At 52.7% G+C, this 15,000-nt stretch overlaps 2 protein-coding genes across 2 annotated transcripts in view; both read right to left on the bottom strand.

Moving 5' to 3' along the window:
- Positions 1-426: 426 nt before the first annotated feature.
- On the bottom strand, positions 427-7,652 carry LOC117395642 (farnesyl pyrophosphate synthase). The gene is made up of 10 exons (XM_059021406.1): positions 7,529-7,652; positions 5,487-5,636; positions 4,678-4,818; positions 3,731-3,811; positions 2,966-3,088; positions 2,209-2,297; positions 1,878-1,950; positions 1,585-1,662; positions 1,206-1,340; positions 427-727 (listed from the first exon to the last, which is right to left on the bottom strand). Exons 1-10 carry the CDS (start codon positions 7,529-7,531, stop codon positions 527-529), a joined length of 1,074 nt encoding a protein of 357 aa, XP_058877389.1. The 5' UTR covers positions 7,532-7,652; the 3' UTR covers positions 427-526.
- Positions 7,653-10,538: 2,886 nt separating this feature from the next.
- The window catches only part of LOC117395127 (potassium/sodium hyperpolarization-activated cyclic nucleotide-gated channel 4), a gene marked incomplete at its 5' end in the record, with an annotated part of 7,754 nt that continues 3,292 nt past the window's right edge, over positions 10,539-15,000 (bottom strand). Inside the window, one exon of the mRNA XM_059021408.1 lies at positions 10,539-14,713. Coding sequence (XP_058877391.1) covers positions 11,745-14,713 — 2,969 coding nt within the window. The remainder of the gene's footprint in view (positions 14,714-15,000) is intronic.

A 15,000-nucleotide genomic window follows, 5' to 3' on the forward strand; every position in this document is an offset into this window, starting at 1 on the left:
TGCATTTACATTACATTACATTACAATGCAATTCAACTCAGTGTAGATGCATTTACATTACATTACAATGCAATTCAACTCAGTGTAGATGCATTTACATTACATTACAATGCAATTCAACTCAGTGTAGATGCATTTACATTGCCTTGTTTTCTGCTGCAGCTCCAAGTCACTCTGAACAACACATTCAAACAAGCAGAAAGTCTCCCTATTGCACAGCAGTGTGATCCAGTCCAGGTTTCACTGCTACCAGCTTGATCAGCCCCAGTGTGTCTAGCTAACAAGCTCAGGTGTGTCTGATTATTAAACTCCCAGTGAAACCAGGACTGGTGTTTAAAACGAGATCTCAGTGTAGTTTAGTGCACAGTATGTTACTGTATTCCGATAGAACAGATGATTTTTTTTTTTTTTTGTACCTAAATGACCTTTTTCTTTTTTGATTTTGCATCTTTTGGTACAGAGCAGTTTTCCGTTTTCAAATTTGATAAATATATATACAGTATATATTGTTTTTCTGTTCCGTCCCTCACTTGTTCCTCTTGTAGATCTTGTGTGCGAAGGACAGGAAGACGGCGTGGGGGAGGGTGTTGGCGTGGCGCTCGATCAGCCCGCGCAGCCGCTGGAAGCTGCTCTCCTCGTGTTCCTGGAACAGCGCCGGCATTCCCAGCTCTGAGTACAGAGACTTCACACGAGACACGCTCTCCGAGTCATGACGTCCGTAGCTCTCCTGAGACACAGAGAGGAGGGATCAGGGAGAGAGAGAGAGAGACACAGAGACAGAGAGGAGGGATCAGGGAGAGAGAGAGAGACACAGAGACAGAGAGGAGGGATCAGGGAGAGAGGGAGAGAGAGACAGCGAGACAGAGAGGAGGGATCAGGGAGAGAGAGAGACACAGAGACAGAGAGGAGGGATCAGGGAGAGAGAGAGAGACACACAGAGACAGAGAGGAGGGATCAGGGAGAGAGAGAGAGACACAGAGAGGAGGGATCAGGGAGAGAGAGAGACACAGAGACAGAGAGAGAGAGAGAGAGAGGCAGGCAGACAAACACTGGGAAAGGCAGCCAATGTGTGTTTTTGGGTACAAGAAAAGGGGTGCTAGTTAATCCTGACCCGGCTCACGATGATCCCTCTCTGTTACAGAGCCCCTTCATCTCCAGAACCCTCCTCTGCTCCGGGCTCTCTCTCTCTCTCTCTCTCTGCTCACCTCCAGGACCCTCCTCTGCTCCGGGCTTGCTCTCCTCAGCGTCTCCACCACCAGCCAGCTGCACTTGTTGTCCTCGATGTCCGTCCCGATCTTCCCCGTCACCGCGGGGTCGCCGAAGCAATCCAGGAAATCATCCTGCCGACGAGCAGCACGATCAATACCATCAATACACACCATCAATACCATCAATACACACGATCAATACCATCAATACACACGATCAATACCATCAATACACACCATAAATACCATCAATACACACGATCAATACCATCAATACACACACACACACACACACACACACATACACACTGTCACACACACACATGCACGCAAACACACACACACATTCACACTGCAGAAGGCGTTGCTGCTGTACCTGTATCTGGAAGAACTCTCCCATCTCCAGCAGGATTGCCTTGGCATTGCTGTGCTGCTCCTCACAGTCAATACCAGCCTGCAGAGACACGATCAATACACAAGATCAACACACACGATCAATACCATCAACACACACACACACACGCACACACACAGGGAGTCAGTGGTGCTGCAGAGTCTCTTCCAACAGGACCTCGCTTGTTTTACGTCTCATGAATGTTAAGCTGTCATGTCAGGGTTGGCTGTGGAGCTGCTCTTGTGTGACGCTGCAGCTTATAAAACATCTCTCACCAGATACATGGCAGCAGCAACAGGAAGGTAGAAGGAGTAGAAAGCAGTCTTGTACTTCACAATCGCTTTGTACCTGGAGAGGAGAGGAGGGGAGGAGAGAGAGGAGGGGAGGGGAGGAGGGGAGAGGAGGAGGAGAGGAGAGATCATCTGGTTATGGTTTTTGTTTTCGTCTGCGTGTGTAACAAGCACAGCCACAGTCCCAAGGCATTAGAGAACACAAAAGAATTGTATCTGTGTGTCTCTGGAGCAGGAGAGTACAAACTGAGCCTCTCTCTCTCTCTCTCTCTCTCTCTCCCTCTCTCTCCTCTCTCTCTCTCTCCCCCAGTCTCACCTCTCCTCAGTGAACCGGGTCAGGTCAATCCGGTCCGGCTGGGCGGTCATCAGATCCAGCGCCTGGCCCAGCTCGGTCTGATAGGAGGTCTGGAGGGGTGGACATTAGGGGAAAAAGAAAACCCAAAACATTGCATTAACAGCAGTAAGACTAGACGGGGCAATAGGGCTAATATTAGTTCATAATGGGAGCTGTGGTCGTGCAGGGAGCGGTCTGTACCTCTAGAAAGAGTTCAGTGGTTCAGGGAGCTGGGCTGGGCTCTGCAGTATTGGAGTGGGAGCTGTGGTCGTGCAGGGAGCGGTCTGTACCTCTAGAAAGAGCTCAGTGGTTCAGGGAGCAGGGCTGGGCTCTGCAGTATTGCAATGGGAGCTGTGGTCGTGCAGGGAGTGGTCTGTACCTCTAGAAAGAGCTCAGTGGTTCAGGGAGCAGGGCTGGGCTCTGCAGTATTGCAGTGGGAGCTGTGGTCGTGCAGGGAGTGGTCTGTACCTCTAGAAAGAGCTCGATGAGGTTCAGGTAGCAGGGCTGGGCTCTGCAGTATTGCAATGGGAGCTGTGGTCGTGCAGGGAGTGGTCTGTACCTCTAGAAAGAGCTCGATGAGGTTCAGGTAGCAGGGCTGGGCTCTGCAGTATTGCAATGGGAGCTGTGGTCGTGCAGGGAGCGGTCTGTACCTCTAGAAAGAGCTCATTGGTTCAGGGAGCAGGGCTGGGCTCTGCAGTATTGCAATGGGAGCTGTGGTCGTGCAGGGAGTGGTCTGTACCTCTAGAAAGAGCTCGATGAGGTTCAGGTAGCAGGGCTGGGCTCTGCAGTATCTCTTCAGCAGTCTGTAGATCACGGCCTCTAACAGGAAGGAGTCATTGATGGCATCCAGCCCTACCCCACCCTGCCAGGAACAACAGCATATGAGAGAGAGAGAGAAAGAGAGAGGGGGGGAGAGAGAGAGAGAGGAAGAGGGAGAGGGAGAGGGAGAGGGGAGAGGGAGAGGGAGAGGGGAGAGAGAGAGAGAGAGAGAGAGAGGGGGAGAGAGAGAGAGAGGAAGAGGGAGAGGGAGAGGGAGAGGGGAGAGGGAGAGGGGAGAGAGAGAGAAAGAGAGAGGGGGGGAGAGAGAGAGAGAGGAAGAGGGAGAGGGAGAGGGGAGAGAGAGAGAGAGAGAGGGAGAGAGAGAGGTAGTTCAATCCAGCACACTCTAGGTAACACACACAGGGATGGAAGTAAGACTCCTATTGCATAGCAGTGTCACCCAGTCCAGGTTTTACTGCTACCAGCTTGATCAGCCCCAGTGTGTCTAGCTAACAAGCTGAGGTGTGTCTGATTATTAAACTCCTAGTGAAACCAGGACTGGATCACACTGCTGTGCAGCGGGAGTCTGATTCTCATCTTTGTATCCAGAACCACAACTTTAGAAATACTAATAAAGTAACAATATGATTAGCGCCATGTACGCTGACCAGCACGTTGTGATACATATCGTATTGTGATGCCTACGGTATTATACTCTGCATATCATGACATCCCTAATACTGACCCGCTTGTACCAGCAAGGCTGCCCCCTCCTGGTCACTGAGGCGTCCATGATGTCATCGGCCACCAGAAAGAAGGCCTGCAGCTGAGAGAGAGAGAGAGGGGGGAGAGACACAGTGATAAACCACATGTCACGTGACACGAGTATGAACACCGCCTGCACTGTACCCCCGTCCCTGCAGCTGAGAGAGAGAGAGGGGGGAGAGACACAGTGATAAACCACATGTCACGTGACACGAGTATGAACACCGCCTGCACTGTACCCCCGTCCCTGCAGCTGAGAGAGAGAGAGGGGGGAGAGACACAGTGATAAACCACATGTCACGTGACACGAGTATGAACACCGCCTGCACTGTACCCCCGTCCCTGCAGCTGAGAGAGAGAGAGGGGGGAGAGACACAGTGATAAACCACATGTCACGTGACACGAGTATGAACACCGCCTGCACTGTACCCCCGTCCCTGCAGCTGAGAGAGAGAGAGGGGGGAGAGACACAGTGATAAACCACATGTCACGTGACACGAGTGTGAACACCGCCTGCACTGTACCCCCGTCCCTGCAGCTGAGAGAGAGAGAGGGGGGAGAGACACAGTGATAAACCACATGTCACGTGACACGAGTATGAACACCGCCTGCACTGTACCCCCGTCCCTGTACCCCCTTCCACTGTACCCGTTCCCCGTCCCTGTACCCCCTTGCACTGTACCCCCTTCCCCTGTACCCCCTTCCCCATCCCTGTACACCCTTCCACTGTACCCCCTTCCCTGCACTGTACCCTGTTCCACTGTACCCCCTTCCCTGCACTGTACCCCCTTCCCTGCAATGTACCCCCTTCCCTCTCCAATGTACCCCCTTCCCTCTCCACTGTACCCCCTTCCCCTCCAATGAGACGTTAGCCTGGCAGATGCACAGACGATGCTAACCCTGCTCTGACAGCGCGGTCTCACCCACCAGCTCAATGCACCATCCCACCACCAGGGCGCGCTGCACGCTCTCCGCGTCGGGGGTCTGGGGGCGGGACAGCTCTCTGAACGAGGCGATGACTGATAGGCCGCGGTTCCTCTTCCCCCCGGGGGCGTTGTACTCCAGCACCTGCACGAGAGAGCCAGCAGGGGGCGGAGTGGAGTCAGATCACAAATACACAGCCAGTACTAGAACGCTGGACACAGACAGCATTACAGACAGGACACACACACAGCATTACAGACAGGACACACACACAGCATTACAGTACAGGACACACACAGCATTACAGTACAGGACACACACACAGCATTACAGACAGGACACACACACAGCATTACAGACAGGACACACAGACAGCATTACAGTACAGGACACACACACAGCATTACAGTACAGGACACACACACAGCATTACAGTACAGGACACACACACAGCATTACAGTACAGGACACACACAGCATTACAGTACAGGACACACACACAGCATTACAGACAGGACACACACACGCATTACAGTACAGGACACACACACAGCATTACAGTACAGGACACACACACAGCATTACAGTACAGGACACACACACAGCATTACAGTACAGGACACACACACGCTTTCACTGTGCTTTATTACACTTTGCTGCGCTTTCAATAAAAGAAACTTTTTAAAGTAATATATATAATGTAAAATGTTCTGTGATGCACACAGGGAGGCTGTATATGAAATGCAAGATTGTACTGTATTGTTCTGTATTGTATTGTACTGTACTGGTGGAATCAGTGTGTGCTGCAGTACCTCTCTCAGCCTGCGGATGGCGTCCCCGATCTCCGGGTGGTTCAGGTCGGGCTCAGTCAGCTCCTTCACGATCTCCTCGAACTGGCGGTCGAACTCCTGCGCATCCAGCACCCCCTGCTGCTTCCTGTCTGCACTGTCAGCCAAGTCTCCCTGCAAGCAGCAACACACACAGGCTTACAATCACAGCAAGCCAAGAGATCACTTAGAGATATCTCCAAATGCATTTCAAGAGATCACTTAGAGATATCTCCAAATGCATTTCAAGAGATCACTTAGAGATATCTCCAAATGCATTTCAAGAGATCACTCAGAGATATCTCCAAATGCATTTCAAGAGATCACTTAGAGATATCTCCAAATGCATTTCAAGAGATCACTTAGAGATATCTCCAAATGCATTTCAAGCGATCACTTAGAGATATCTCCAAATGCATTTCAAGAGATCACTTAGAGATATCTCCAAATGCATTTCAAGAGATCACTTAGAGATATCTCCAAATGCATTTCAAGAGATCACTTAGAGATATCTCCAAATGCATTTCAAGAGATCACTTAGAGATATCTCCAAATGCATTTCAAGAGATCACTTAGAGATATCTCCAAATGCATTTCAAGAGATCACTTAGAGATATCTCCAAATGCATTTCAAGAGATCACTTAGAGATATCTCCAAATGCATTTCAAGAGATCACTTAGAGATATCTCCAAATGCATTTCAAGAGATCTTCAACTGAACTGCAGATATCGCAAACCAACTCCATTTCAAGATATCCCAACACTTCAAGATATCTCAAACTCACTTCCTGTGAAAATGCTCTATGTTTTGAATGGACTTTCGGCCCATTTCAAGGTATCTCAGACTAGACAGGGAGTCAATCTGAGATATTTCTAAATTTGCTGGCTTGCCATATACAATACAGTCAGGTCCCGAGGCACAGGGATGAGATTCTGGACAGGGTCTGACCAGGAAGACGCTGAGAAAGACTTCTAGTGGAAACGTCTGTCATTGAATTTACACTGAAGACGCTGAGAGAGACTTCTAGTGGAAACGTTTGCCATTGAACTTACACTGAAGACGCTGAGAAAGACTTCTAGTGGAAACGTTTGCCATTGAATTTACACTGAAGACACTGAGAAAGACTTCTAATGGAAACGTTTGCAATTGAACTTACACTGAAGACGCTGAGAAAGACTTCTAGTGGAAACGTTTGCCATTGAACTTATCAAGTTTCTTGTCGTGTTTAGTTCCCTAAAAGCTGCAGGCAGCCCCCTGTCCCGACTGCGCTGCACCCTGGCACTCACAACACAAGTTATTACAGTCTGATTCTTTAATTAGAAGAGTAGACCCCTCCCCCTCCCCCAAAACACACTGAAGCACAGAGACTGGAGCTCAGCTTTCAAAACCAGAGCATTAAAACAAGCACCTCAATACCACGAATGGGAATCAGACTCCTATTGCACAGCAGTGTGATCCAGTCCAGGTTTTACTGCTACCAGCTTAATCAGCCCCAGTGTGTCTAGCTAACAAGCTCAGGTGTGTCTGATTATTAAACTCCCAGTGAAACCAGGACTGGATCACACCGCTGTGCAGCGGGAGTCTGATTCCCATCGCTGTGGTACCCCAGGTATGCTGGCTAAACATCACTAGACGTTAGGATTGTTAATATTGTAAGATGATCGGTTTTTTGAGTGTCACACCGCACCGAGGAGCGGTACTTTTATTAAAAAAAAATATATCACTCAATAAATCATTCAATCGGGTGTTTGAAGTGATTTCATATTTAAATTAGCGAGATATTACTAACCCGCTAGACACTGTTGTCATGTTATTCATACAGCAGTAGCATAATAATAATAATAATAATAATAATAATAATAATAATAATAATAATAATGTTTTGCTGTTGTGTTTTTATCGCAACAATAATACCGAACGAGACTTTAGGGTGTTGGCGAGCGGCGGTATTGTTTAAAATATAATTTGTTAACTGAAAAACTCCCATAAATAACCTTGTTAAATAAAAGACAGATGAACTACTTACCATGTCTTCTCTCTGCTTCCTACAGGCGTCTGATCTATCAGCCGCAACATTCACAAAAATAGCAGAGGACGTGAAAGGGTGGGGGCGCGCAAAGGCTCATGGGGCTTGTAGTGCTTTGTCTCACCGTTCTCTAGCCTATCAAAGGTAACGTTAAACACAAAAGAACTACAATTCCCCTTGAGCTCCGCGCTCGGCCTCCTCTTCCGACTTAGGAGGCGTGGTCGCAGGGTGCTTCATATGACATCGGGCTCTCTGATTGGACGGAGCCATCGAACGAGGATGGGCCTTGTGAGCCGCAACCAATAGGAGAGCTTATCTTAGGTAGCGTGGAGGGAAGGTGGTGCTGGTGAGACCGCATTACTATAGAGAGAGACCGTAGAGGGAGGGAAAGAAAGAAAGAAAGAAAGAAACTCTTTTTTATTTAAACATAATTTATTCATCTTCTTTAAAGCTGTATAAACTATAAGCGATCTTAAAAGCAAACACTTTTTCAATAAACTCGTAACAACCGAGCACGTAATTCACACATCACTCTCTCTCTCTCTCTCTCCTGCGCGCTGGAGCTGGAATCGGGTCCGGTCCGGTCCGGTCCGGTCCGGTGGGTAATGGTATCAAGCGCACACGGGTTCAGAAGCCCCAGTTCCTACAAACCGCGCTGATCAGCGGTGTTCTGTAGCGGCTATTGTGCGTCGGTTTCCCGGCTGCAGGGCGGCTGTGAGCGGCTCTCTCTGCGGTGTTTGGACATTTCATTGACGTTCGTCATCCAGGAGCACTGCGGAGAAACGCATTCACACACAGCATGAGAAACCGTGCCCACAAGACCACGCATTCACACACAGCATTAGAAACCGTGCGCACAAGACCACGCATTCACACACAGCATGAGAAACCGTGCACACAAGACCACGCATTCACACACAGCATGAGAAACCGTGCGCACAAGACCACGCATTCACATAGAGCATGAGAAACCGTGCACACAAGACCACGCATTCACACACAGCATTAGAAACCGTGCGCACAAGACCACGCATTCACACACAGCATTAGAAACCGTGCGCACAAGACCACGCATTCACACACAGAGCATTAGAAACCGTGCGCACAAGACCACGCATTCACACACAGAGCATGAGAAACCGTGCCCACAAGACCACGCATTCACACACAGCATTAGAAACCGTGCCCACAAGACCACGCATTCACACACAGCATTAGAAACCGTGCCCACAAGACCACGCATTCACACACAGCATTAGAAACCGTGCCCACAAGACCACGCATTCACACACAGCATGAGAAACCGTGCGCACAAGACCACGCATTCACACACAGCATGAGAAACCGTGCGCACAAGACCACGCATTCACACAGCATTAGAAACCGTGCGCACAAGACCACGCATTCACACACAGCATTAGAAACCGTGCGCACAAGACCACGCATTCACACACAGCATTAGAAACCGTGCGCACAAGACCACGCATTCACACACAGCATGAGAAACCGTGCGCACAAGACCACGCATTCACACACAGCATGAGAAACCGTGCGCACAAGACCACGCATTCACACAGCATTAGAAACCGTGCGCACAAGACCACGCATTCACACAGCATTAGAAACCGTGCGCACAAGACCACGCATTCACACAGCATTAGAAACCGTGCGCACAAGACCACGCATTCACACACAGCATTAGAAACCGTGCGCACAAGACCACGCATTCACACACAGCATTAGAAACCGTGCGCACAAGACCACGCATTCACACACAGCATTAGAAACCGTGCGCACAAGACCACGCATTCACACACAGCATTAGAAACCGTGCGCACAAGACCACGCATTCACACACAGCATTAGAAACCGTGCACACAAGACCACGCATTCACACACAGCATTAGAAACCGTGCGCACAAGACCACGCATTCACACAGAGCATGAGAAACCGTGCGCACAAGACCACGCATTCACACAGAGCATTAGAAACCGTGCGCACAAGACCACGCATTCACACAGAGCATTAGAAACGCATTCACATCAACACAACGCAGAATTGCACAACACATTTTCAGCAATTCCCCCTCCCCTCCTTTCCTCCTCTCTTCTCCTCTCCTCTCCTCCTCACCAGTTGTGAGTTCACCCTCAGCAGGCTCCTCTGGAAGTCGCTCAGTTTCCTCATGTTCGCCTCCAGCCTCTGCAGCTCCCCTCCCAGCTCCGCCGCGGAGCTCTCCAGCCCTACAGGGGGGAGATACAGGAGGCTGTGTGGTCGGGTGTGTAAAGACGAGGGCTTGAACCCAGGAGGTTCAAATCCCGGCTCACTCCCTGTTTCACTGAGCCCCTGAGCAAGTCACTCAACCTCCTTGTGTGTGTGTGTATATATATATAACGAATCAGTCTCTTTGCCAGCTAGACGCTTACCTTGTAATGCTTTCTCCGCTTCGGAAGCCATTCCTCTTTCAGAATATATCACAACAAAATCTTCTCGTCAGATATATACGATATTATAATCACAGCGCTGTTAGATTCACCACGGCGTTTCCGCTTCCAATCTGGCGCCAGAATCGTGACGTCACAGCAGCACCAATGAAAACAGACCTCCTACTACTGGGCGGGGTTCGATAACGCCAGCCACGCCCCCGTTCGATTGTTTCCAACGGGAACACCCGCGGAGGGCGTGGTTTACTGGCCTCGACATGGGCGTGGTTATGTTAATGACTTGAAACCTAAAGCCCTAACATTAAATACCGCTTTCCACGCCACCTGGTGGACGCTGCCGTGTGCTGCAGTTTCCTTCTTAAAAATGACAGCCGAGATAAAAAATAAAAATAAATAAAAACACGAAAACCACAAAAAAAGACAAAAATCAGTTTCAATTCTTCTTTTTTTTTTCATCTTTATTTACATGATTTGCCATTACAAAGATTTCTTATTTTCTGTTTTCCCCACCCTAAAATATTTTTCTCATTAAATTATAATATTTACAACCACGAAAAAAAAAAAAACCTACCCACTATGTACAGCTAGTTAATATAAGCAAGAGTCGAAACTCACTGTGCGGGGGAGGGACGGGGCTGTGGGGGTGTGGGGGTTTGGGGGTGTGGGGTTGTGGGGGGTGTGGGGGTGTGGGGGTTTGGGGGTGTGGGGCTGCGGGGTTGTGGGGGTGTGGGGTTGTGGGGGGTGTGGGGTGTGGGGGTTTGGGGGTGTGGGGCTGCGGGGTTGTGGGGGTGTGGGGGTGTGGGGTTGTGGGGGTGTAGGGGTGTGGGGTTGTGGGGGGGTGTGGGGTTGTGGGGGTGGGCTTCCAGGACCGAGTCTTTGGTGATTCGACACACACACGACAGGCGTTTGGCATCAAAGGGGAGGGGCAAGCCAAGCTCTCGATGACCACACCCCCTGCTATTGGCTACAGGGGGGCGTGGCTCAGTTACATTGAACAGTTTCCAATGGACGTGAAGCAATCTCCACCATCTCGATGTGAGATCCTGAAACCCGCTTCCCCGCACGCGTTATAAACGCTGCCTGGACTAGTGTGAGGTGACCTTGATGAAAGATCACCGCGGTACTGACGGGCTGAGCAGCGCTCGCACGGAGAGGGGCATGCGGAACAGCACCGCGGGCTCAGTTTGGAGCTGCTCTCCTGTTTGTTTGCGTTGCTGTCCGCTTCTAAAAGCTGACCGCCGCGTGATGCACTCTTTTTTTTTTAATAGCAGAAGCTGTGGTTTCATTTGTGGTTCAGATAACACAAGGTGTGACTGAATCCTGCTCTGCATTGAGAAGCACAGAGAGACACGGCTGGAGATCGCGGCTGCCCACAGGTGAGAGGGTTTTTGGGGGGTGGGGTTAAAGGTAAGAAGATTTTGTCACGTGTTACATGAATATTTACATACATACAATTTATCAAAACAAATTAAAAAAACACAACACTGAACGAAACTGGCAAAAAAACGAACAAAGAAAGGATTGCTTTTTAGTTAATGCTTTGGTGATGAGAGGTTTGGAAGAAGGAGAGACTGGGACCCCTGAGGACTGAACACGTGCGTGCGTGCGCGTGCGCGTGCGCGTGCGTGCGTGCGTGCGTGCGTGCGTGCGTGCGTGCGTGTGTGTCTGTCTGTCTGTCTGTCTGTCTCTGTCTGTCTGTCTGTTGAACAGGAGTAGGTGGTTCAGTGTCACAGGGCTGTGGTCCCAGTTCCGGGGCGTGTTGCTGGCGTGCTCTTCACATGCGGGGGGGCTGCTGTTTGCTGCCTCCTCCCGGCACCACGGAGCTCAGGCTCGCAGGGGCTAGAGCAGCAGAGCCAGGGGCAGCAGTGGGGGTTTGTGGGGAAGTCGTGGAGGATTGTGGGATAGCCTTGGCGCTGGTGGAGGACTGTTGAACAGCAGGAGAGGATTGTGGGATAGCCTTGGCGCTGGCGGAGGACTGTGAGACAGCAGGAGAGGATTGTGGGATAGCTTTGGCGCTGGCGGAGGACTGTGGGACAGCAGGAGAGGATTGTGGGATAGCCTTGGCGCTGGCGAAGGACTGTGAGACAGCAGGAGAGGATTGTGGGATAGCCTTGGCGCTGGCGGAGGACTGTGTGACAGCAGGAGAGGATTGTGGGAAAGCCTTGGCGCTGGCGGAGGACTGTGAGACAGCAGGAGAGGATTGTGGGATAGCCTTGGCGCTGGCGGAGGACTGTGTGACAGCAGGAGAGGATTGTGGGAAAGCCTTGGCGCTGGCGGAGGACTGTGAGACAGCAGGAGAGGATTGTGGGATAGCCTTGGCGCTGGTGGAGGACTGTGAGACAGCAGGAGAGGATTGTGGGATAGCCTTGGCGCTGGTGGAGGACTGTGGGATAGCCTTGGCGCTGGTGGAGGATTGTGGGACAGCAGGAGAGGATTGTGGGATAGCCTTGGCGCTGGCGAAGGACTGTGGGATAGCCTTGGCGCTGGTGGAGGACTGTTGAACAGCAGGAGAGGATTGTGGGATAGCCTTGGCGCTGGCGGAGGACTGTGAGACAGCAGGAGAGCATTGTGGGATAGCCTTGGCGCTGGTGGAGGACTGTGAGACAGCAGGAGAGCATTGTGGGATAGCCTTGGCGCTGGTGGAGGACTGTGGGATAGCATTGGCGCTGGCGGAGGACTGTTGAACAGCAGGAGAGGATTGTGGGATAGCCTTGGCGCTGGCGGAGGACTGTGAGACAGCAGGAGAGGATTGTGGGATAGCTTTGGCGCTGGCGGAGGACTGTGAGACAGCAGGAGAGGATTGTGGGATAGCCTTGGCGCTGGCGGAGGACTGTGGGACAGCAGGAGAGGATTGTGGGATAGCCTTGGCGCTGGTGGAGGACTGTGAGTCAGCAGGAGAGGATTGTGGGATAGCCTTGGCGCTGGCGGAGGACTGTGAGACAGCAGGAGAGGATTGTGGGATAGCCTTGGCGCTGGCGGAGGACTGTGAGACAGCAGGAGAGGATTGTGGGATAGCCTTGGCGCTGGTGGAGGACTGTGAGTCAGCAGGAGAGGATTGTGGGATAGCCTTGGCGCTGGCGGAGGACTGTGGGACAGCAGGAGAGGATTGTGGGATAGCCTTGGCGCTGGGGGAGGACTGTGAGACAGCAGGAGAGGATTGTGGGATAGCCTTGGCGCTGGTGGAGGACTGTGAGACAACAGGAGAGGATTGTGGGATAGTCTTGGCGCTGGTGGAGGACTGTGGGATAGCCTTGGCGCTGGCGGAGGACTGTGGGACAGCAGGAGAGGATTGTGGGATAGCCTTGGCGCTGGGGGAGGACTGTGAGACAGCAGGAGAGGATTGTGGGATAGCCTTGGCGCTGGCGGAGGACTGTGGGACTGAGGCATGGGGGGAGGGGGAGAGAGGAGGAGCGAGGGAAGGTAAAACAGCAGCAGCAGAAGAAGAAGAAGAAGAAGTAGTAAGAGGAGGAGGAAGGAGTTGCTGCTGCTGTCCACTGACAGAAGGACCCGTGCTGCCTGGCGTGCCGGGAGGGGTGCCCGACAGCATGCCCGCGCTGCCCGCGCACCTCCTGGCCAGCTGCCCCCCGGGAGCGACGGAGGGAGACTGGGGGTTGGAGGAAGGGGAGGAGGAAGAGAAGGAGGTGGAGAAGAAGGAGGGGGATGGTGGGTAGAAGGAGGGCAGGAAGGGGGTGAGGCTGCCCCCGGAGGCCTTGCGGCTGTACTGCGAGTGGCTGCGGTCCAGGAAGCACTGCAGCGGCTCCGGGTGGCTCTGCCGGGATCCAGGCCGCTGGAGGTGTAGCTGCCCCTGGGAGCCCCTGTGAGGCAGCGAGGGCTGGGAGGCGGAGAGGAGCCGGCCCTCCCGAGACAGCCTGCCGACCGCCCCCGCCAGCGCCCCCTGCTGCTGGGGAGTGGAGCTGCCACTGATGCTGCGGCCCGTCTGCCTCTGCGAGGGGGGGGCGGGCAGGGCCCGGAAGCTGGAGTGCAGAGTCCTGCCCCCGGGGGGCCGTCGCTGCTGCTGCTGCTGCTGCTGCTGCAGGAGGGAGGTGGAGAGAGAGCTGGCTCGCGTCTGGGACAGCGGGACTTGGGGCTGTTTCTGAGGCTCCTCTCCCCTGCCTCTCCCCCCGCCCCGGCTGGGAATGGGAGGGGGAGTGGGAGGGGGAGGAGGAGGAGGGGGGCTCGTGGGAGGAGGGACGGGGTAGACCCCCGGCTGGTTCTGGGAAGAAGCGGATGACACAGAACCGGACGGGGATCTGGGGGCGTGCGCTCGAGGGGCCACCCCCCCTCCCCCTCCACTCAGAGCCCCCAGAGAGCTGATAGAAGCCGGGCGGGAGCCTGAGGCTAGATTAGGGTGGGACCTGGGAGGCAGGGGGGGTTTGCCGGCCTGGGGATCCTGGCAGGAGGCCAGGGAGAGAGGGGAGCCCCGGGGAGGGGAGGGCGTGTGGGTGGAGGGTGAGGCTGCCGGCGGGGGGGGCAGGTAGATGGGGTGCTGGGGGTGCTGGTGGTGCGTCAGGGCGATGGCCACGCTGGTGGTGGCAGCGGCTGTCTGGAGCGGCGCGTGGACCAGGGGCGCCCAGATGACAGTTCGCGGGGCGGGCAGGTCCTGGAGGGTGTGTGCCGCCATGTCCTGGTCGTGCTTCACGATCTGATGAACGATCTCGCTGTCGCAGGAGCCATACCGCCCCCCCCGTGCCCCCCCGCTCGGGTCCGCAGAGCCCGTCCGCAGCAGGACAGAGTTCTTCTTACCTGGAGCAAAAAATAACTGGGGTGTCAGTAACGTACGACCATGACAGACCATGACATATCATGACAGACCATTACAGATCATGACAGACCACTACAGACCATGACAGACCATGACATATCACGACAGACCATTACAGATCATGACAGACCACTACAGACCATTACAGACCATGACATATCACGACAGACCATTACAGACCATGACAGACCATGACAGATCATTACCATGTTTTAGTTTCCACCCCCCCATGCTTTTGCCATTCCCTTTATACTCTACATTTACCACA

This window comes from Acipenser ruthenus, unplaced genomic scaffold, assembly GCF_902713425.1.
Source record: "Acipenser ruthenus unplaced genomic scaffold, fAciRut3.2 maternal haplotype, whole genome shotgun sequence".
NCBI classification, from domain to species: Eukaryota; Metazoa; Chordata; class Actinopteri; order Acipenseriformes; family Acipenseridae; genus Acipenser; species Acipenser ruthenus.

Bases quoted from the DNA above. Each gene is read 5' to 3' on its own strand.
- LOC117395642 (XM_059021406.1), bottom strand. The intron at 2,298-2,965 runs GTACAGACCACT...CCACCCCTCCAG, and splicing joins TCATCGAGCTCTTTCTAGAG to ACCTCCTATCAGACCGAGCT. The intron at 1,663-1,877 runs GTGAGAGATGTT...GTGTCTCTGCAG, and splicing joins TTGCTGCTGCCATGTATCTG to GCTGGTATTGACTGTGAGGA.